This window comes from Apiospora marii (genome assembly GCF_038362585.1).
Source record: "Apiospora marii strain CBS 49790 chromosome Unknown utg000004l_segment0_segment0, whole genome shotgun sequence".
Lineage (NCBI taxonomy): Eukaryota > Fungi > Ascomycota > Sordariomycetes > Amphisphaeriales > Apiosporaceae > Apiospora > Apiospora marii.
The window spans coordinates 1,872,049-1,894,780 of NW_027117375.1; the positions used below are offsets into that span (position 1 = coordinate 1,872,049).

A 22,732-nucleotide genomic window follows, 5' to 3' on the forward strand; every position below is an offset into this window, starting at 1 on the left:
AAGACGCTAACGTACCAAGGAAATTTCGATATATATGATGTGAGTGTTGACCGTCTGGTAGTGGTGAATTGAAAAAGCCGACAACTGTGTTCTACAAAGATGTCGTCGTATCGATTCAAAAAGTAAAAATAGTAATAACCCAAATAACCCAAATTTCGAAGTCGCCCACGGTTTTTTCGTATTTTCTCGTCTCAGTTTCGGGCGTAATCCTAGATAAGACGTCGTGGTTTTTGTCCCGTCGGGTTCAAAGCGAAGCGAAAGAGAATAGAGCGACTCGCAGAGCACACACGCACAAAGAACACACACAACAACAAAGGTGGAAAGAAACGGGAAGGGCAGTCAAGAGAAAGAAGGGCAAAAAAGGCCGAGGATCAACCTGGAACGAAGAGGCAAGAAAATGCCTTTGGAAAAAGGGAGCGGCGCCTGTAGTTGTCTACAATGATGGCGGTTTGGTTAAGTCGAGCCTGGTGAGTGAAGAGGTGGTCGACGATGTTTGGATAGCGGACGGGTCAAAACGCAGCGCATAGGTGAAACGAGTAGGAGGTATTATCGGTTCAAAGTCGGTCTCGGTCCATCGAACGGGAGGGATGAATGAGTGTATGGTGTGGAGAGGGATCCTGACTTTGTTTGGAGTGGGAAAAGAGAGAGAAGGAAAAAAAAAAAAAAAGCGTTATGGTTGCGGAACGAGCAGCAGCCAAGTAAGCCAAGCGAAGGGGTTCGATCAAGAGACAATCAATGGCTGGTGAAGAGCATGGCATCGAAAAGCAAGATACGGAGAGTTAGAGAGAGAGACACCCACCTATGGGCCAGTCAGTGGCCCCAGATGCCAGATCCAAGACCGGCCAGCAGGCGGTTGCTGCAAATCCCCCCCCCCCCTGACGCTATCAAATCGAACGCGCACCCTCCTCCCACTCCATGACGACTAACGGGGACGGCGTCGTTCGTTCCCTCAACTCGACCCCGTCCCTGACCCCGGCTCGGAGGAGTGAGGGCGGCCAAGCCCCTTGTCGGATAACTGTTTGGGCCAAATCCCACGAAACCCCAGTGGGCAGGGGGGGCCGCTACCAAAACTAGGGCGGCCGGCGCTGTGGTTGGCTGCCAGGGACGGCTTAGAGGGACCCGCCCAGGGCCTAGTTCCCTTGTGAAACCACCGCGATTGGGCGCTAACAGCAGATGAGGGAGCCGAGGGGGAACCCCTGCAGGCCCAATCACCAATGCTTTGGCGCTCCAATCTTCGACAAAAGAGGATATGCGAAGGGCTGATCGATCTCGCTGGAGATAAGTCGCATGGAGGATATGGTGCAAGGTAGCAACGGATCGGCAGCGACAATTATCCAGTAGTTCATAAAACCTACCTCAGCCTCCAAATCCAATTGAAGCCAGCCGGTTTTTGGCAGCCTTGGCTCAGGCACTGTAACGTTTGATGACAAGTGGGCGGGCGCACGCACAATGGAAGGCTTGAAAAGGGTCTCCGGGGGGGGGGGGGTAGGGGGTGCACCCATCTCGAGCCATTTCGACCCTCGCCGGTAGCGAGACAGACATTGGATGTGGAGTGGTCATCCCACTAATCTTGCGCGTCAAAACAAAAAAGGTCGATGGGGGGGGGAGGAAAGGGGGCTGAGCATGACCGAAGTTAATGCAAATACCATCATCGGAGATGCTCCCAGAGCGCCGAAAACTTGTTTGCCAGGCCCTCCCTACGTGTCAAACGCCCCGGCCGGCATTCGAGAAGGTTTCCATGTCCAACATCGGATAATGTGCGGTTGCGGTCTCCGTACATAGCTGCAAATCCGCAGAGGCCAAGAGGCCCGGCCCATTGTAAGCCCATAAAATCCAGCCATGCTAGAGCAGATGATGATAGATCGGATCTTGCAAGAGGGTTACAGATTGTCACGCCTCTAATCAAACCAACCATGGGCATACTCCGTACCAGCGCTGGAGTCAACCACGAACCTCGAGAGATACGTAAGCTCCCGCTCGCTCGGACTCTCTGCAAACCATGCATATTTTTAGCACCTCGCCGGTGCTTGTTCTAACTTCCAAGATTTGGCGTCCCAAAAGCACAGGAAATTGGTTCGTGGTGGCTTGTACAGATAGCTGCTCGCACAAATGACACCGCCGGTTGCCACGATCCGCCGCTCCGACATGCTGTCCAGATACCGCCTGACGAGGCCACCAACATATGTATGTGTTGCCATGAGATGGCACCCGGTTTGTCTGTCCGATTGAGACGCAAGAAAAACGACTCATATGCGTGAGACGCCCGCGGTGCGAGCGATGTATTGTCTGACTCGAGCGTGGTCTGCCAAGGCAATTTTGAGTGTGCAGATATGATCAATAGATGACCTCTCGCCATCCACCACCTACTTAAATGGAACTCGGGGCGGAAAGCAGTGTACTAGTAGGTAGTGGTATGTAGTATCAACAATCAAGCATCGGTGCATATTTAGTGCCACGAACCAACCAGGGTTTGGGATATGATTACGGTTGTTTGATTGGCTTGGCATCTTAGACGATATGAACGACCCGTGATATGTATATGCGGTGGCTTTAATGGCTGGGGCCAAGTCGGCCGGCTTGGGGCGTGCCCAAGACCAGAGGGCCTGGCCAGCCCATGGCCAGCCCGAGGAAACATTCAGCAACAGAGCCGTGTCATACTGGATCGCGTGAGGTCTATTGGAAAACGAAACAAACTGGAAAAGATGAAATTGGTCGCCGCCCGCTCGGCAAAACCTCATGTGCTGCGATGAACGTAGTTTGAAAACCCAAGTATATCCCTTCACATCCATCGCCACAATCCACACAACTCATGGGAAGTTCCTGGTATCGATTACCCAACACTCAAAAAAGATCACCCAAAGTCAAATACAATAATAAAATCCCCTTCCGTCAAGTGCCGGGAAATAATGTTCCGGTGGAAGGAAATAACGCCGTTGCAATCCCTAACACCAAACCCCATGCACGGTGGCGGATCATGCTGTATCCGCACCGTGTGAACCCCCCTTTATTCACCTAGCGCCAATTCTAGGGTATATATTGCAACCAGAATAAGATAAACATGCAAGTCGAAGAAAGACCAGCTCAAGAGCTATAGAAGGGACTGGGGCCCTGGTGTGGTGAATGTGTATACGGTGATACCGAGCCAGTGTTACTGTAATGGTCCTGCATCGTGGGATCGGGTGAAGCATCGAACGACACTTGGCTTCCCATGGGATCTAACATTCCCAAGGAATTGAAAGCTGGAAAAGCCTCCAGCTGATTCTGGCCACCCATGAAGGCTGGGACAGCCTGACCATAAGGGGGTACAGTTGACACAGACATTGGGTGGTACTGCTCTTGTTGGACAAATCCACTGCCGGTCTGCGGCATGGCCAGGCCGTGGTTATGTGTTATCGGCATGTTATACTGCGTCGGGGCAGTGGATTGGTTATAATAAGAAGCGTCCAGCGGTGCGCGGGCCATGTCAGAATACGTATACATGGTGTTCATTTGTTGGAAGTCGACAGGGGTAGGGTTGGAAATGGCATGAGGGCGCGAAGGGCTGAATTGCTGGGGGCCCTGCTTGCCCACGGGGAGCAGATTGAAATTTCGAGGTGGGAGGTCTTGGACTGGGCTGATGATGGTGTCCTCCTTGAGGTCCCCATTCTCGACGAGTCTGAGAACAGGCAAGCTGATATGTTCCATGTGCTTGGCTAGGTGGACTGTGAGTTTCTTCCATGTCGGGAAGGTCTTGCCACAGAATCGACATGGCTCATCCTGAGGCCGGCTTCGGGTTTCCTGGTGACATCTTTCCACCTTTTGCCAGGTCGGGTCGCTGCCGCCCGACCTCTTGATCGCAGCTTTGGTCTTCACCTTTGGCTCGGTGAATTTGTGCTCACGCACAAGGTGCTGTAAGAAATTGTCCCTTCGGTAGCAGACATGGTGGCAGTCTTCCACATCGCAAGTCCACCATTCTAGGTGGCGATGCCCCTCGTTCTCATGGCGAACCCAATCGGCCTTCCTCTTGAACATCTTAGGGTCACGACAAGGAGCCCATGTACAGGTGAAGGGCTGGACATCCTCGTGGACATGTTTGGTCCAGTCGGATGGCTTTTGGAATTTTCTGCTTGTATAGCAAAGCTGACATTCTAGTTCTGCCGGAAGGGACGATGTCGGCGGTATTGGTATGCCAGAAGGAAAGCTTTCGATGTTGATGCCATTCTCCAATGGAGTCCCTTCGCCATCGGGAGAGTCTGATGGGCCCGAAAGAGGGTCAACACCGCGAGCGTCATTTTTGCTGTCAAGAGGAGCCGCACACCCGCCCTGGGCTACGCAAAGATTGCCACACATGCATGACCCGGTATTTGCCGCCTTAATGTGCTTGATCTTGAGAGTCTGCAAGTTCTTGTATCGAACAATCATTTGGTGTGCAATCCGCTCCACCAGGTAGTCCTTGGTCTTGTCCAGGCCCGGGTTGAGGCGGAGAATGTGTTGCTGAAATCCTTCAAGGGTGGGTACAATATCCTCCGCCTCGCCTGGTTCAACCTTGATGTCCATATCGTCCAGAGCATCATCCTCATCTTCGTCGTCGTCATCGACATCGAACGCCGGTTGCGATCCAGCCAAACGAGCTACCGGGGGACCGCCCTGCTTTTTCAACAAGCCTACAATGTTCGGCGTTGACTCTAGGTTTGCACGCTGAGGCAACTCTGTTTTGCTACGCGGCCTCCGGAGTGTGTTTCGAACGGTTGCCGGGAAGCCAAATGGGCTTTTGGGCGAAGTAGCGGGCGTCGCTGCGTTGATCGAACCACTTCGAGCATGAGCAGTGCCGATGGATGCAGCGCCTTGGGCCATTCCCACCAAAGTGGTGTTTATGCTCGGGATTGAACCCCGTTTGTTCCAGCTGGTGGTGCGCGAAGGGGGCGCTAGGCTATCCTTGGACTCTCGCCTCTCGCCCTGGTTGGCTTCGTCTGACGAAGCATCATCCGTGTTGCCGCTGTTCCTACGTTTGAGAAGGTTGCTGGCACTGGACTTGCTGACGATTCGTCTCAGAATGCTTGGCCGGCGAGAACCCGAATCGCCTCTGCTGATGGATAGCTTCTTCAAGAAATTGCCGCTCACGACCCCTTCAACATCGACAATGCTTGGCAGACTTCGCCTCCTAGTTCCCCAAGTGGCTGCCCGAGACAAGACGGAACCATTGTCATGGCACATCTCCTCGAAGCGTTGGATTGCGGCTTGTGAGCTTTCAGGTTGCACCCTAGCAGAGCCGTTACGTGATATAGGGTGCACCATGGGCGCATCAGACCAATTACGGCCTTGCCGCATGATGTCAAGATCAGCGGGAGTGATCTGCCCGCCGGGGCCGCCAGTCTGGTAGTACGTCTGGCCAGGCTGGTGTCTGTTTTCGGTAGTGTCTCCTAGAGGAATCTCTGTGGGTGCTATGTTGTCATCCATCACCTCGCTGCGAGCAGGGGCAGACGAAGTCTCCGGCTCACTAGCCAGGAAGCCAGCTGTCTTTTCGGTGGCATCAGATACCCAGGCGGCGACTAGTGAGTTGCGCTCGTCAGCATGACGCGTTGCGGCAAGTTGATTGACACTGGTTGTTTCATCCCGCAAGCGATCTTCAGGTGCCAGACCGCGCCGCCTCGTCGAAGAGCTGGGTGCCCACCCCCCTTGGGCTTCGTGAGACACATTGGACAATGACCCGTGAAGGGTAGCAATGGATAGATCATCATCCATGTGAGCAACTTGACGCGCCGCGTTTGGGGCCTCCGGCTCAAATGTGCGCTCGACGGCATGCACGGGTTGCTGGCCATCCTTGCCCCATAGTGACACGGTGACCCGAGGACTTTGCGCAGCCATTCTGGCGTGTCCGGGAACGAGATTATCGTCACTGCTGGACCAATCCCCACTGTTAGTGTCCGGAGTCAGCTGGGGGGCCGAAGAGATGTGGTCAAATGAGGTGGAGTCTCGTGGTGGGGGCTCTTCCGAATTAAATTGGCCGAATGTCGCTTGGCTATCTTGGTCTGGAGCCCAGCTTGTAGTTATATTTGGTTGACTTTGAAGTCCGGCAGGCTTCGTGCCAAAGTCCGAGACTTGGGTTCCGAAAGCTAGCGAGGGGCAGTAACTCGCAAGCCCCGTGTTCTCGGTGCTGTTGAGATTAACTAGTTGGTCGTCAAAGAAAGCAGGTGCCGACCCTTCGATGTCATTGAAGTTGGCGCCGAAGAATGGGTCGCCGGGCTCACTGAAGTCGCTTGGCTGATAGGTGGTTGATGTCGAGATGGACTCGGCCGGCGTGTTGGAGGCGCCGGTGGGAGAGGCCGAGTTGCTTTGTAAGTGAGACGAGTGCGGCGACAACAGTTGCTGCGAGTCTACAGGGTTGAGGGTTTGGTGATAGACGGTGTTCTGGGGTGGGCTATGGTGGGGCACATTCATCCGGTCCCTGGGGCTGCCACGGTGGTCGTGTAAGGAGGCCGGCGAAACTGTATATACTGACGAAGACATGGTGAGGGAGTGAATGGGGGGTGGCCCGAGTTTTGTATATGTTGAGGCGCAAGACTAGGCAGGACTTCAGCTCCCAGTATTGGAAGGCGAGAGAAAGCTCATGCTCCGGCACCAAATCCAGCGGCGATCAGTGGAGGAGCGCGCGCGCGCGGAGCCGGATGAAAGCCTTCTGAGCTGACGGGGACTGGAAAGCGCAGGTCAAAGGAAAGCGTATGTATCCAGAGAGCGGGTCGTGTGCAGGAACCCGATCGCTAGTATTTCAAGAACTCAATTGAACCCCTCTTGATGACATGGATTGGGAGGTTGAGAAGGTGGAAGTCTAGTTCGCTCGGGATCGAAAAAAAAAGAGAAGGGGAGACAGCCCGAGTATTGTGTGCTTCCCGTCCAGGACAGCGAGTTGGGGGCTGCACTTGTGCTCACACGCTGGCGGCGCTTAACACAGCGATGGCGGAGCCGCAGGTCGGGATGGGATGAGAGTACCTCGACGGACCAGGGGGTTCACAAGGTGGAAATACTGCCTAACGCGATGCGCGAATCAGATCCTCCTGCGGGCGGCTGCGAAGCGAACTATGACGGTGGTGTAAATCTGTCAGGGTCTGGGAACAGTGTGTTTCTGGCAGTTTGCAGACGGGAGAAACGAGCACAAGAGGAGGACTCGAGAAGTCGGGAGGGTGGCAGGGTGAGCAAGGCTGGACAAGGTGACGCTGTAGGCAGATCGGGTAGGCGAACTAACTCCAAAAGTACTTCTTTCGGCTTCGCTCGCTGCGCTGCTGCGGCTCAGCAGTCCCCAATCCAGTTAAGACACCGCTGCGCTTATTGGCTTCTGTTGATTCCCATTCGGCCCTGGGTGTGATTCTGCTTGACCCAAGGCAGTTTTTCTAGACGGAAAAAACGGAGATCGTTGATTAGGCGTTCTGCTCAGCCAGACAGACAACACCATACACCAGACACCACATATTTGTACATTACTTACATGCCGCACCAGGAACGAACCACACCCCTGTTTTACAGCTAGGCGTTCCTCGACGTGTTGTTGCATCTAGGTAGGTTGCGACATGGACATCGAATTATCTTGACTGTGACTGTGGCAGTACAGGCCTATGTACTGCAATACTGCAAAGCTCCTTCCCTCACCGAAGATACAAGTAGTTGCCGTCAAAGACACCAACCACTCCTTCCCCCTCCTCCCCCGGGTCGATCGATGCTCAAAGGCGGGGCAAAGTAGGCAACGGTAAGGCTCTCCGTTTCCCCGCAATTGCTGTCGCATCGCATCGCATCGCATCACATCGCAGCGCATAACAACTCAGCAGAAGAGTACCGCCAATCTTGGCTTCACTATGGGATAGGATACCTATACGTTGGAAATCCTAGGTACTGCGCAAGAGAGTCTCGGTCATGTCGTCACGGGGGAAGGTGCGGGCACGTGAAATAGCAAAGCTGACATCACTTAGCAAATATGCACCTTGGGGGTGGTATGTCGCGACACAGCCACACACAGCTGCTGCGGACCGAACACATCGTATACTTGGAAGGACAGGTACCACCAAGAGTGCGCTAGCAGCAGCTAATGTAGTAAGACGGCACCTCTCCCGTTGGCTTCATGGTCACACAGTCCAAGGCTGAAGGGGTGGATCGAACCATGAATGGCATTGTGTTCATTTTTCCCTTTGTCAAGTCGAGTGAGTATAGCGGCCCGTGCCTGTGCGGTTGCAAGTAACTCCATTACTATAGCTTTCCCCCCCAAGTTGTTTCTTGCAGTGCAGCTGGAGGCATCAGTACATTAGGTAACATAGATCGGACGGTGAATTCATGACCCTGCTACCGCCTAACCTAAAATTATAGTTGGTTCCTGGCGCTGGCAGAAGCTTAGTAACCTAAAACCCACGGTCGGCGGGCCAAACGGGGGCGGGCATCCATCTTTTTCCCACTTCACCGTCCAAATGCTGGAAGCACGCGAGCCACGAGCTCCATTGACCACCTAACGTTCGCCTACCGATTATGTAACATAAGCTTCTCACTCACCGTCAGCCCGTCCGCGAACTGTTTATAGAAATTCGCAGGTACAACGACCCTCATCAACGACAACCAAGTGCGGTCTGGTCCAAAGGGGAAAAGAGCATCATTACACACAAAATGTTTCAGGTCAGTCGCTCCGAATCCTGCTTTCGACCCCCAAATCGCAAACGACGTTGGCCCCTCAAGAGATTGGCTGTGCCAATTTTAGCAACTTTTGTAGAGAAAGCCAGCTGAGATGACGATGATCTCCTCTAGCCGCACCCAGAAGAGTGAGTTTCCACCGTAATACCCAACGGTTCATAGGCAACGCCTCTAATGTCCAACCCGCCAGCCACCTGCATCTGCGCATGCATCGTGCCCGGTCCGTCATTCTCACCAACGACGAGTAAGTGTGCTTTCAGGCTTTCCCTTCACCCACTTACAGGCTGTTGTTACCATCATGCCATACCCCTGCCCCTATCTCCCTCTCTTTCTCTCTCTTTCAGGGCCCCCGTAACTGAACCGCCCCCTCCCCTTCTTCCCCGCGCACCCACAGGCTCGTCGAGATCCGCGCCGCCCAGCGCACGTTCGAGGGCGCCTACATGCGGACGGCCCTGTCACAGTTCAGCTTCGCCCTCATCATCCTCAAGATCTTCACCTCGGAGTTCTACGCCATCGGGGCGCTCTTCTCGTGCTACGGCGCTGCCGTCCTGCTCGTCGCCATCTACCGCCGTCACCAGGGCAACCGCCAGTTCTTCACGGCCCCCGACGCCGCCGGCTCCGGCGAGGTCCGCAAGAAGTTCCGCACCAGCGGCAACAGCGTCGTGCTGCTGACTGTCCTGAGCCTGAGCGCCTACATCACCTTGATGGTGCTCACGTGGCGGCTCAGCACATGAGGTCTCGGTCAGCAGGTTAAGGGGGCGGGAAAGCCGGCTCGAGCATTGCGGAGGAGCGGCTCTCCGAAGATGAGAGACGCAATAAGTATTCGTTGTAGTCTGCGTTAATGAGCAACTTGGAAGCTTTATCAGATACAGGCTTTATCTCCGGGGTCCCACAAGAGGCTGTGAAGATAAACGTAGGTGACAAAACAAAATATAGTTATTACAACAGTACTTTAACTTTTCCGAACCGAATCCTCTTCGGCACAACAGTCCGTGCCACAGACAAGGAAGTTGCCAAGAAGAAAACATCAAAATATGTAGAGAGGAAACCCGCAAAAATGACAAGATGCAAATGAGATCAATCGCAGCCAAAATCCCTTCCATGCTTCCTTTCCCCACCCATGCCGAGATGCAGATATTCAACCCACCCGTCCATTCCCCTCCTCCAACCCTTTCCAATAGATCCCCATCGTCGGTTGAGGCCCGAGAGAACCAGGATGGCTCGCGAGCGTGTGTGGCTTCGCTACCAAGGTCGGCACCTACCCGGTTCGACCACGAACCACCCGCCTCTCGTTCTTCCCCATTGATAGACAATGGCTTGTGGGCATTGACCCGATATGGGCATAGACATGTATGTGAACGTATGTGATGTATGTAATTGAGTCCTGGGTCGCTGAATTATGAATGAAATGTAGTTAATGTTGTAAATGATATTTTCATGTAGTAGTAGATCCGTTCCCGATTATGTATTTGTAAGTGTATGTAATAGATAGGTAGTGTTCAGTTGTGTAGGTGGTAGTAGTAATAGCAGTGCCGCGGTCGATAGATGGCCCAAGCCGTCGTACAGGCCGAGCGACTAGGTAGAAGGAGGGGATGATGAAAGAAGAACAGGAAACCCAAAAAGATCGAGCCAGGGTGGCTTTGCTGACTGTGGTAACGGTGGCCGTGTTACCACTGCGGTCGTGGTTGTGGTTCACGGAGACGGAGACGTTTCGTGTCGCAAATCAATCTGGAAGGCTGCTGCGGCCGCAACCCCCTAATAGCACCGAAACCCCCATTTCGGGTGTATGCCTTTTTTGTGACCTCGTAACTCCTTCTGCCCGAATTTTGGACAATTCGTTTTTCCACGCTCAATATCATTTCTCCTCGTTTGATTCTGTCGCGTCATATGAGCCAAAATGACAATGAAACAGCCAAGAACTAAATAATCCCCATGAAGAACTTGTACATAGGAGGATTAAGAGTAGGAGATGTAGTCCCATCAAGGTTCGCATGGTTCCTTGGCTCCTAGTAAGTTTTCCTTCTATTCCCTGCACAGGTAGATTAGGTTGTGTTGGAGGGGGTTTAGATCCGATCGCTATCCAGACCGTCGAATTCTCGTTTCCCCCTCCGACCAACAAGGGATTGAGTCTTCTTCTTCTTCTTCTTCTTCTTCTTCTTATTGACGGCTGCTGATATGGCAGTAGCGGCAGCCATGCTCAGGACTAGACGTCTTTCTTCTCCAAGCCGCGCTGGTCTCATAGAGCATTTTCCTCTTCCTCACTAGCTCTTCATACGGTCGTCTCTCATTGCTCGCTGCTATTATCGTGCGCTGTAGTACAGGGCTCCGGCTTGCTGATGCATGTTCTCGCCGCCACCGGACACCTCCTGGGCCCCAGCGGCACCCTCATTGTACCAGACCGAGCCATACGCGTCAGCCCTACGCCCGTAGGCACCGCCGTACGAGTGAGAAGACCACGTCCCGTAGTTCGGGGGCGGCCCGGCTCCAGTGGAGAGCGACGCCGCGTGGTGGTCCCCCGCACTGTCCACGGCTGCCACCCCGCCCGGCAACGTTGCCGCGGATATGGGTGGCGCGTACGCTGTCGTGGTCGACACGCGTCGGTTGTCGAACGTGCGCGCTCCGGTCATGGGGGAATAAGCTCCGTGTGCCTCGCCGCCGCTGCCGTATGACATGGATCTCGTCGTGGCTGCGGCGTAGGAGCTCCAGGGCACGTCTTCTGTACGTGAGCCCGCCTCCCCGACTACTCCTGCGGTCACTGCGCCGGTGCCTGGTACCGCTGACCAAGTGGCAGTTCCAGGCACAGCGTGCGTGGTGTAAGGCGAGAATGCTGGGCTCACGGGCGACGGTTGGGGGTATGTCCGCCACGACGAGTTTAGGTCATCCATGTTCTTGGCCGAGCTGCCGCCGCTAGCATCTGCCGCCATCCAGTCGCTGACGCCATGGCCATATTCATATGCTCTCGCCCCGGGGGCACTTCCTGTAATTTCTCGATTTCTCTTTAGCATATGCGCGCAATCACCGTAGAGAGGCACCGGGTCAGAGTCTAGACTTACCTTCAGGGGTCACCGGATACGTGTCCGCGGAAGCGTGCTGCATGCTTGGGGGGCCCATGTGCTGCAAGGACTGTGCAGTGGTGAGTTGCGGGTACATTTGGTGCCGCGTCGCATCCGGTGGTTGTCCAGTGGCCATGGCCGGGGAAGAGGATGTTGAGGGTATTTTGGATCCTACGGCTGAGCGCGTCCCTTGCTTTTGGCCAGGCAGTGTTGGAGGCTGTTGGTCCACGGGGAAGAAGCTGCACTCCTTCTTGAGTCGGATGCAGTTCATGCATCGACCACCCGGATCAGCAGGTTGGAGGATGCATCTGATCTTTCGGCGTCGGCAATGGCCTTGGGAAATGGGGTCAGTAAGGCCAAGAGGGCTTGGGTGTATAACATACCGCATGCTACCGATGTGCGATGGTACCCAAGCTTGTTGCGTCGCTTCTCGCTGCTCGACAACGCCAGGTGCCCGTTGTCTGGATCATTTGCCCCCTGTTTTCTTACGTTAGGGGTTGAGAATGCTCTCCTTAACTTGGATGACTTTTGGACAGAATGCCGCCCCTGGACAAGGGGCATGAGGATGTCCCGAGCTGGGCTGTGAGGCTGTGGTGGGTGGGCAGTTCTGTTTCTTACCTCCATCGAGGAAGCGGAAGGCGTCGCGTAGCTACTGAGGTAGCCCGCGTGCGGGAGATCCATCTCGGCACCGTCCTGCGGCGGCGGCGGATATTGGTAGGACATGGTGGCTATCATGGGCCAGGACAAGCTCTGAGGGCGATGCGATCCAAGTTTGGGCTCCAAGAAGACTGGATGGTTCCTCGGTGGCAGTTGGACGGCGACGGCCATATACAGATATCCGTCTGCTGGGCTCCTCCAGGCTTTGTCGATGGAGCAAGTCTACCGGCCAGGTCGGTAGCATCGGCTGGCTGGTCCGATGTTCCTCTCCTAGAAGGGGGCCGAACCAGGGTTTTGTGCTCGGGTGGCAGCAACAAGATGATGGAATCAGTTATGGCTGATATGGCGACTTGATATCCGCCCAACAGGCTGATGGATTTAGTCGGGTCGTTGTTATTAGGGAAGAAGCAGGAGATGGGGAGGTGGAAGCGAGGAGAGGCGGGCCAATCGAGTCCGTTAAGACGGTTGCGGACCCGCGAGCCAGACTGTGTGTTTCGATGCGACCACAGCGGGAGTCAGCGTCCAATTTGAGAAGCCCGTGTGGCAAGGATGCAGCTGGACGCGGCACAGCTCGATACGTGATACGGCAACGCAGCAGAGTGTCCACTTCTAAATCAACTATTATATCTGAGGCAGGACCAGAGGGGAAAGCGGGAGCCAATGATTATCTGAATCTGGCAAGATGATGCACCTGGGCCCGGTAAACTGGTCTTGGGTTCCTGGGTCTGTGTGTGTGTGTATAGAGTGTGATCGTGTTGACGGGGTCCAGTTCCAGGTGCGGAGGCTCAGCGCATCCGGCCAGCAGCAGCGGCGGCTACCCTTGTGTATAGGCTGTGCTTGTCTGTCTGTCTGTCTGTATGTCGGTCTATATCCCGGGTCCGATGGAGAGATGGGTAGATGGAGAGAATGGAGAGAGGGAAAAGAGAGACTCGCGAAGGGCTCGACGCAGTTGCTCGGGTGGACTTCGAGAGTTCACACGCTGGGTGATGTATATAAAGAGGTGAAGCATATATGTGTTAAAGGTTTGTTCCGGGGGTGGGAGCTCGCCAGCGAAAGGGCTAACTGTACGTGGCCTGGCGACGGTTATGGCTGGACGCCACGGCTGTGGGCTGCTGCGTTGCGGTCGAGCTAGGGACGGGCCATTGTCCTGTCATAGGGTTGCACAAGACTAAAAAGAAGTGGTTGCTGCGTGGTCGAGCGAGGGCAGCTGTCGTCGTTTGGCTTTCTTTTTTCTGCTGCTGCTGCTTCTTACTATTCTGCTTCTTCGGTTTTGACTTTCTTCTCTTTTCCGAGTCCGAACGTCCGATTCGCTCACGTAGTCTTGACCGAACAGCCGGCGGCCTGTAAGGAAATAGAGACGGGCAAGAAAAATACCAGACGGATATGGACCCTGAACAGTGCAGGCAGGGATGACGCCAGAGGCCGGTGGTTGAAGGACGTCGAAGAGGTACTGCTGCTGCTGCTGCTGCTACGCTACTACGCGTAGTAGTACGTACGGTGGGTAGTGAGTAGTAGCTCGGGTTGCTTTTGCTTTTTGTTCTTCTTGTTCCTTTTCGATTCGATATCGGAGATCCCAGGGATTCGTTTTGTCTTATTTTCTTTTTTATCACTCGACCTGCTTCCCGAAGCTGGGGACCCACGCGGCGACTGACTTATACCCAAGCAGCAACCAGCGTGGGAAAAGGAACAATGAGCATGTACATATCTACCTGCTACTCTGATTGCCCTTCCCACTTGGCTGGACTGGGCCGGGTGCAGGTGTGATCATCACCGGCATAGCACCACACGGTGCGCATGTCTCGCCAGCATAACACTCTCTTTTCCCATTCAGCAGCTCTTGAGCCTTGGTTCGCATTGCTCTTGCCCGTATACTCTCAACCTTTTTCGCCTCGGCTTGGAGGTCTGAAACACCGAGAGGAAACTTCCACTGGCCGGCCTGCTTGACTAGGGAGGAGGGGGGGGGGGGGGTGAATTTGCCCGGAAAGGAGAGTAGACTGGATGGACACAGCTATGCTTGTTTCCCTTTTCACCAGGCCTGGGTCGATGTGTTCTGGCAACCCGCCAGTTGGCGCTCTATGCATTCGACTTGAAGAATGATTAACAGCCGTGATAAGGGCCCAGGATGCTCTGGTGAGCTATGGGGATGGGCGGATGGGGCGATTCAGGCCAGGAAACGAGTGACCCCTGTACTCGTTCTATTACTGATTAACCCATAATACCCAGGCCAGGCCGGGGGGTGCAGGCGGGCACTGGCTCCCCGAGGTCGACCATCAAATCGACTTTACTTTTCTGCTAGACAGTTTCCCTCGGTGTCTGTTGTTGGAGTGTGCAGTTTTATGTCCTAATTTGCCCTTCATCTCCAGTTGTTGGTCCCTAGCCGTCCATGCTAGTAGTAAGTACATGTACGTATTTGCAGTTGCAGTATAACAGACACTGCACTTGTGGGATTCGAGTGTCTCTTCAGGTACCCGAACGTTACTAGATCGATGCATGGCTGGCAACATGGCGACATGGCAACATGACTAACAAGGTACTGTCTTCTTCGGTAACCTCAAGTGCATTGTTGTCCAGGCATATCTAATGCCTACACACTTATACTCCCATACACCAATGCAGGCGGTCTCTGCATCTGTATCTGGGGTGCGGTCACCGCCCCTCGACCTCGGTACATACAGGTAAGCACGTATGAGCAAGTCTCGGGAATTTCCACTGCGTATTTCAATGAACCATTCCCAACAAGTCTGCCGTCCCAGATTTGCACCTGAGAGGATGAGATGAATGATTTTGTTTGAGGTAGCATCCTGCAAATGACGCACGTTCAATTCGCTTGGGACGGCTTGCATGTAACGCTAGCAGGCCCCGGAGTAGGATATGGCTGGAGAGCCAGCAATTACAGTAGACCGATATTCCAGGACTGGGTGAGATTTGTACCCGCCGTGAAGGTAACCGTCGAAATTTAATTCTCCGGCGCTCGCTTGCTTTTACGTTGACTCGCTTGCGTTACTTTTTCCCTTCCGTAAATAGACACACCCGGTCCCTTACAATTTCAACCTGGAGCATTGGGACCTGAGGTACCTACGATACCTGGTGTTCAGGTATGCACACCTGCTTGTACTATACTGCAGAAGTATATCCGTACATATGTGCTAGTAGTATATGGTGTAGGTTCGAGGTCGGTCGATGGACGTGAGAGGTGACTTTGTGGAGTAGAAGGATCCTTGTCGGTAACATGTCAAGCGTGTTGATCCCGGTGCCAGGTGGGTGTCAGTCTGCTGCGCTGCGAATGGAGTTGGGATGAAGAAGACGTTAGTACATGCGCACACACACACACACAAGAGATCCCCGAGTCCAGTGCCATCCCTGTCGCTAGATGAACACCCCCTCCCCTGGTCATCTTCTGGCATTTGCTTTCCTTGATTCCTTTTTTCCAGACAAGAGGAGCCTATTCGATATAGATGGACATTGATCTGTATGCAGTCATTGTCTGGAATAAGGGTTTGGCACCCTCCTTCCCCTTCCTTTCCAGCCCCAAATGCGAGATGCGAGCAGAATGCTTACGACCTGGCCGGAACGACGCGAGCCAGCAATACCAAGCTATTTCTGCCAAATTCGCATCCATGCTCCTACCTACATTGCGACTGCAATGGTACTTGCATGGGAAGATGGGGATTTGGAGTCAGACTTTTCCTGTCTCTCTCTTTGGCCCCCCTGCATTACCCATCTTATTACTTGTAGGAATTCAACGAAACGAGCAATTAGGTACATACCATGACTGAAGTCGAGGGGGGGCAAAAAAATAAAAAATAAAACGACGGCTCATGATGCAACACCGTTAGCCATCCAGAGATTTGCAAAGTCTGGCACCCTCTGCGTGGTTTTGTTTCTAGTGTGGCCAAGTTGAAAAAGCGCACAGCACGCACAACGCCCCATCCACACAGGGCCTGCCACACACGCACACACACACACACACACACACACACGCACTTACGATAAGGCTGCCCGTCGCTGTTGCTTTGCCGTTGCTTGATTTGGTCACACAACGACAAGGTTTGAGACGGAGACATGCTCATGCAATGCGCGACCAGTCCGACCGGCCGTGGAACCGACGGTACAATGGGGTGGTTGAAGAGATAGATTGATCGGCCCAAGTAAGGCAGAATCAATCTATGGCCAGGCCGGAACTGCCTCGCTCCATGTAAATTGGGCAAATAGCACTACACCCACGCGTGAGGAAAGAAAGGCCGCTCAGCTCAGGGGCGGATCCAGCAGATCGGATCTATGCCAGGCGCGCCGTGGAAATTTTGGGATGCTCATAGGATGGAAATTAGATCTCGAGTATTCGCTGCCACACCTTGGTGGGGTGGCGTCGTGCTTTCCCGGAAAGCCGGGGAGCGAGTAAATTACGATCAGAGTCCGACGTTACGGTCGTTAAGAGAGCATAACATCGTGGGTGTAGGTGAGGGAGCGAGGGCCCGACGCCAAGGGCATTATTGGTGATTGCAGGAACTGTATCCGTACCTCAATGTCCGTACATGGACGAGGGGTCTGGTGTCGGCTTTCTCCCCCGGAATCTCGACAAGTGGGCCCGATCACGGTTGAAACAGCTCCAAATGGGTCTGTTAGCTACCTGACCTGACCTGACAGCGCTCTCGGCATGTTATGATTAAGGCATATGCACGTCCGCATTGAATTTTGATACCATATGCGATGGTATCGGGCATCACTCACACCTCTAGCTGGTAGGCCCAGGCTGTCTTCGCATAGTCTGGATCAACGTCGCCTTTCGTTGATAGGCTGCTCCCGAGGTGGTTGCAATCCCGTGATGTTTGAGGCGATCGGAGAAGATAGGACGAACGGTACGATGCAGACACCATCACCACCTTCGCCATGCAGGATATTATTAGCGCGTAGGTAGCCAGGCAAGCCGGCAGTATGCGTACCGATGGTGCAGGCCGGGACAGGCAGGATGTACTGAAGAAAAGCAGTTAAAATTCGGTGCTTGTTGGCTACCTTGCCGTCGATCAGAAAAGATGTGCGACAAGGGCGGGGGTCGTTCGTTCGAACTGGCGGCGGGGTCGGGGTCGGGACGTGTGGTTGCGGCTGCTTGGCAATCCAGATCCTGACCTTAACAGGCCAAGGATGGATGGGATGACGGCAGTAGCACTGATAAGTACATAACAAAAGCGGAATTGGGACGAGATGGGATGGGATGGGATAGGATGGGATGAATGAGCGCTAGCTTGCGATCTCTTTCTTGCATTACTGTATCAGATCTTGGCCCATCGCATCTGGCGGTTGTCGATCAAACCTGTCATCCTGTCATCCGGATATTCGATACCAACACCCATTCGTCTCCTGTCTATGTACTTTACGTGTCTGCATTGCTAGTCGAGTAAGATGGCCACTTGCCCACATGAGCAAGTACCTGAGTTTATGCAACGACATTTCATCTTCAATGTCGTGTGGCATCGTGCTCTCGCGGACGCGGAGAAACCCGTAGAGCCCGTGAGTAGGAGGGGGGTGTCGACAATGCTGACCAGAAAGTCTGTTTGGCAGCTCTGCTTCATCAGTTGACAGCATCGATATACTACAGGGTAGGCAGGTAATGGGGAGTGGGCAAGGCCATGTCACATGAACATTGATGAATTGACATGAACGCAGGACGACCGTGATACAGGTGCAAACAGATGACCCCTGTTGACACTTTCTTCTACTGCTGCTAAAGAGATCAGCAGCAGCAGAAGTAGCCAGAAAAAAGAAGAAGTTGTGTTCCTTTTCCTCGCATGCAGCATGCGCCGGAGGTTTTTAAAGGGTGACAGGTCAAAATTTGGCAGCTTGCTATTCGGCAGGAGCGAACGCCGTCCAGGTGGGTAAGGCTTGTTTTAGTGCGTCGTTGCAAGCCAGCTCAACCCAGCTGAGGCTTGCATTGAAAAAATCACTAGAGCATTAGCTCCCTCCTTCTTCCCTCTAGTAGTAGGTACTGTACTGTATGTAGTCGAGAGATGAGATGTGTGCACGCATGTGGACGCAGCAAACCAATCTTCCTGATTCGAGCCAGCAAAAGAAGCAACACAGTTGCATGGCACTATTACAATAAACAATGGCCTATTGGTATTAGCATTGGAATGAGGGATAGTGATAAAAATGCGCATATGTGGCATGCTCTACCTTTGGTACCTACCTCCCTACTACCTACATACATACATACAGTAGCGACCTACCTCCCTCTCCGAGCTAAGATCGAGAGGACGGTACATTTAGCGTAGCTCGAGGTTACAGCCGCGACGGGTGCGGGGCAGATTGTCTTTCCTTACCATGGAGCTTAGGTACATAAAGTACTTGCTTTAGGTATGTGCTTTCCGTAGGCAGTTCGGTACTGGGGGTTAAACGTTCGTCAACTTTGTTGATGGATCAACTGCTGTCGGGGCCCTGCTAAGCGAGAACGTCTTCGCGCCCTTCGGGGCGGCGGCTATCTCCATGTTGTTAGCTAGCCCTTCTGCTAATACCTGCACGCATGCATCTCTCAGCCAAACTTCAATTGCAATTGTGCCATCTACCTTTCAGCAGCAGCAGAAACGCCAAGCTCCAAGCTGGTCGGTCAATGATCCAGGAGAATCAGCATCGTGCGAGTCGCCCGGCCATCACATCACGCATGATCCTTTGCGCATAATAGTTCGTCACTCCTGACCCGCCCATTCGTGACAGGATCCGGGTAAGCTCCTGTGCAGCAAAGCACATCACCGCGTACAGTATCCAATCCGTTCCCGTCCATCTTGATCAGAATCATGCGCTGTCAGCATATGTCGGCCTCTAAGACAATGCACTGGGCCGAGTCTGGACTCCTCCCTCTGTCACTCAGCGCCCGGGCTCTTGACCGCCGCCAGCGCCAGCCCACACCGGCTCTCCAGCAAAAGCCTCTTATGAAACGTCAGCCAAGTGTTTCCGCAAGGCACCTCACCGGCAACCAGGATACTATCGACTCGTTTGATCACCTTTTAGCTAGAAGTATGCAGACAACGAGAGGCTCGCCTGGGTTCAGGGATCCGGGGCCCTTCGCGCGATCGGTCCGGTACTCGCCATGGCTTGCCAGGGCTTTTGCGGGAAACGACAAGCCGGCATCATCTTGGCATCATTCCAGCGTCACTCTCATTCCTTGTCGTGTCCTCCTTCTAAAACTAGCAGGAAGGAGGGCGAGAAGAATGGCCCTCCATCAGTGATGGCGCCAGAGTCTGGTTAGCGTGCACGCCTCGATGTGGAAAAAAGCAATTACATGATCTGCGATGAAGAATAACCTAAACTTAGTTGCGCGCCAAGATGGGAGGAAGCGCTCGAGCCAAACTAGTCACTTTGGCAGGACGGTGACCTCTGCGCAGAATACTTCATGCTGCTGCTTTGGTGCCCGCTGGAAATGTGTGTTGCTGGGAGGCCGGAAGAGCTTCCGTTCAGATATAATGGGCCGATGATCCATCCGGATTGGCTCTTTGAGCTCGCCCCAGGAGCTCGATAGAAGACGTGCCCGACATGGTGTCTATAGGCACGCCAAAAGTCTAGGAACGCTCGAACCGTGGTACTCAGTTTACTTACCACTACATGGGGCATGCCAGCTTCGTTTGCACCTGAATCTGGCCGGCGCGGGTAGTGCTAGATCCATATCCCGCTGTCAAGACATTATTTTGGCTGACTGGGACACACACACACACACACACACACACACTTCTGCGCTTGACCGGTCCTCCTTGTATTCGGTGAAATTCTTGACCGTTCCGCGCCCTTCTCGTCCTGCGTCCCAGGGGAGACAGGCCACGTCATGAGGGATTGGGTCCTCACGCAAGGAACTGTCAAATGGTTTCTTGTCCTCCGACAATGTCGAAACCCAAGCTAGCAATGTTGTCATATGTTTGGCTAGTACATGTCTAGCTTGGAAGGATGCGACACGTCGTTTCTCCAAGGTCAGCAATGGGATGAACCTGGCGTGGGGGCTGGGCCTGTCGGGAAGTCGATCCGCCCGTATATCTGAGCAATATGAACGGGAGGTGGTGTAGATTCATTTAGTTTGCTACATTTGGTTCGTCCCATGTGTCTCTTGTTTATATGGAACTGGCCGGTTGGACTTGCGGCTCACCGAATGCTAATAAGCCTATTTGGATTGCCGGAACAAATCAAAGAAGTGGTAGTTTGGAGACACGATCGCTATATGATCTACAGCATCTGTTTGCAGCTGGTGGCTGTCCATCACTCTGCACCACCGCAGTCAGGCTCCTGTTCCTCGCGGAAACCACGGTATTTGGCTAGATTGCCAATCCTGCGGTCTCCAATCGTCCGAAACCCAAAGCGAATGCCCAAGGAACCATGGCCTCAGCTGGGTAAGCAAGAAGAAGAACCGGCCCTTCCAAATTGCACACACGATGCCGTAGTTCCGATGTTATTCTGCTGGTAGATTGATGACGTAAACCACGTTCTGAATCGCCGTACTCGGTTCCGTTCGGACTTGGAGAGAAAGAGGCAGGAGGAAACAGGCAGATGGATGACGGCGGGCTGGCAGGGCCTTCGCGAGCCAGACTTGCCTCCCTCCAGCTGCCTGAGTGACGTGGGCACACGGCGCCTCCCGCGAATCTTGCCCGGGTACCCAAGGCGATCTTTTCGAGCGGCAGCAACGTGGAGCGATGTTTGCTAGACGAGGTAAGACCTGCAGCGCTTCCCGCATATGTCAGCTCGGACTCTTCAATATATCATTATGAGTTATCATCAACATTCTTAGCAGACACATGACTTTCGTCTCATTCGATCAAGTCAGGGTGTAATTTGTGCCGGTATTGCCATGATGTCCTACGCAGGTCTGCGTACAGATACTGCTGCTGCCTAAGTATGCACTTTATTATTCCAGCCTGGAAAAGCTAAACTCCCGAAAGAGAAATGATCTGGGGGCATTCAGCTCGCCTCGACAGAGTCCGCAAGTCCAAACGTCCATGTTGCAAAGAGGCTTGTGCATATATGTATGTATGCAGGCTTGCTCGCCCAGACCCTCGCAGCGATCCTTCGGCTACTCGCAGTCAGACGGGGGTGAGGCCTCTGTATACAAATAAGCAAGGGCGACTGCAAGGCTCTGATTTTGATGCCTTGCCAAACAAAGTCCACAGCACCCATTTGATAGGCCAGCAGCACCTCGGAGCATGTGATGACGAGCCTCTGCGGGCGAGTCCTTTCGATCAACACCTGCAAGAAACGTAGCATTTGTCTGTGCCCCTGAGACTGCTATGTCTCGAACCCCCAATTACCCACCGACCGCGACTCACACCGCCAATGCTTTTCGACCAAGATGTTGGTCTCGCTCTCACCGGTGCACTGACCGGGTGCGTATGTCTGCAGGTAATCCCGTGTCTCATCGATTGTGACCTGAGATGGAGCCATAACCCGGATTGTGGGCCTGCCAAAGCCCCCGGATGCCATTACGCGCCAGTCCAGATGTGAGACGACGCCCCAAGACGAGAGACAGGACCCAATTACCCTGCGCCAGTCGATAAAAACTCAAACCAGCTAATAGGGATCACGTCGGTGTTCCCCCAGGTGAGACCGCAACGCTCGATTTCAGCCAGTACGTCCAGACCGCTGTCGAAGCCCGCATACGGGTCATGGTCCCCGGGGCTGTTGCTGCTACTTCTACCTCCCCTGACTCTGGCAATCGCCAATGGCAACTGCAGAAGGAGACTCTGACAGCGGTCAACATGTAGGTACTCAAACAGCCCATCTCCGTGTTCTTCGAATCATCTTCTAGAAGATGCTAGCTACGTCAATATGCAATGCGGGCTACGTCGATCTTGCTTTCTTGTTTGTTTCCAAAAATGCTCGAAGCTTTATACAACAGCAACAGCAACAGCAACAGCAACGGCACCTCTTGATGCAGCTACCGCGACTACGTGGGCCTCCCTCATACGTAACAGAGAGGCGACCTGCAAGGGAGCCGGCGATAGCCAGAGCTCAATATGATAATACCGATATATTGAGACATAGGAAATGCGAAAAAGGCTCGAGATCTGTGACATGGACGTACCTCCCTGCAGGGATGCCCCGGAAATTCTGGACACACGCCCCCATCTTGGATGTAGATGTGAACTTATGTAGCACAAGTGAGTAAGTAGTCCCTCAACGGTTTTCAGAAACACCCCCCTTCCCCTAAGATGCACTCGAACATTCCACTAGTCGAACCAGAACCTATCTAGTTTTGGCGAACGACACCATGACCAAGCTCTCTAGACACAGTCTGCCTGCAACCTGTGGGCCAGCCAGCCTCTTAACCCCCCTACATTCTTTTCTGGATCTTTTTCATGCCGCAAGGAACGTACTCTGCTCCGACAACACCGACCACAATGCCACAGGGGTAT

General features: G+C 53.7%; 4 protein-coding genes across 4 annotated transcripts; 2 read left to right on the forward strand and 2 right to left on the reverse strand.

Moving 5' to 3' along the window:
• Positions 1–3,081: 3,081 nt before the first annotated feature.
• Positions 3,082–6,486, reverse strand: PG985_006541 (uncharacterized protein; the record flags this gene model as incomplete). The annotated part of the gene is made up of 1 exon (XM_066826310.1): positions 3,082–6,486. One exon carries the CDS (start codon positions 6,484–6,486, stop codon positions 3,082–3,084), a length of 3,405 nt encoding a protein of 1,134 aa, XP_066685917.1.
• A 2,363-nt stretch (positions 6,487–8,849) lies between these two features.
• PG985_006542 (uncharacterized protein) lies at positions 8,850–9,377 on the forward strand (the record flags this gene model as incomplete). The annotated part of the gene is made up of 2 exons (XM_066826311.1): positions 8,850–8,887; positions 9,038–9,377. The coding sequence occupies 2 exons, from the start codon at positions 8,850–8,852 to the stop codon at positions 9,375–9,377; spliced, it is 378 nt and encodes a 125-aa protein (XP_066685918.1).
• Positions 9,378–10,943: 1,566 nt separating this feature from the next.
• Positions 10,944–12,419, reverse strand: PG985_006543 (uncharacterized protein; the record flags this gene model as incomplete). Its single annotated transcript, XM_066826312.1, has 3 exons — positions 10,944–11,637; positions 11,768–12,029; positions 12,080–12,419. The coding sequence occupies 3 exons, from the start codon at positions 12,417–12,419 to the stop codon at positions 10,944–10,946; spliced, it is 1,296 nt and encodes a 431-aa protein (XP_066685919.1).
• Positions 12,420–21,653: 9,234 nt separating this feature from the next.
• On the forward strand, positions 21,654–22,081 carry PG985_006544 (uncharacterized protein; the record flags this gene model as incomplete). Its single annotated transcript, XM_066826313.1, has 2 exons — positions 21,654–21,703; positions 21,895–22,081. The coding sequence occupies 2 exons, from the start codon at positions 21,654–21,656 to the stop codon at positions 22,079–22,081; spliced, it is 237 nt and encodes a 78-aa protein (XP_066685920.1).
• Positions 22,082–22,732: the final 651 nt, after the last annotated feature.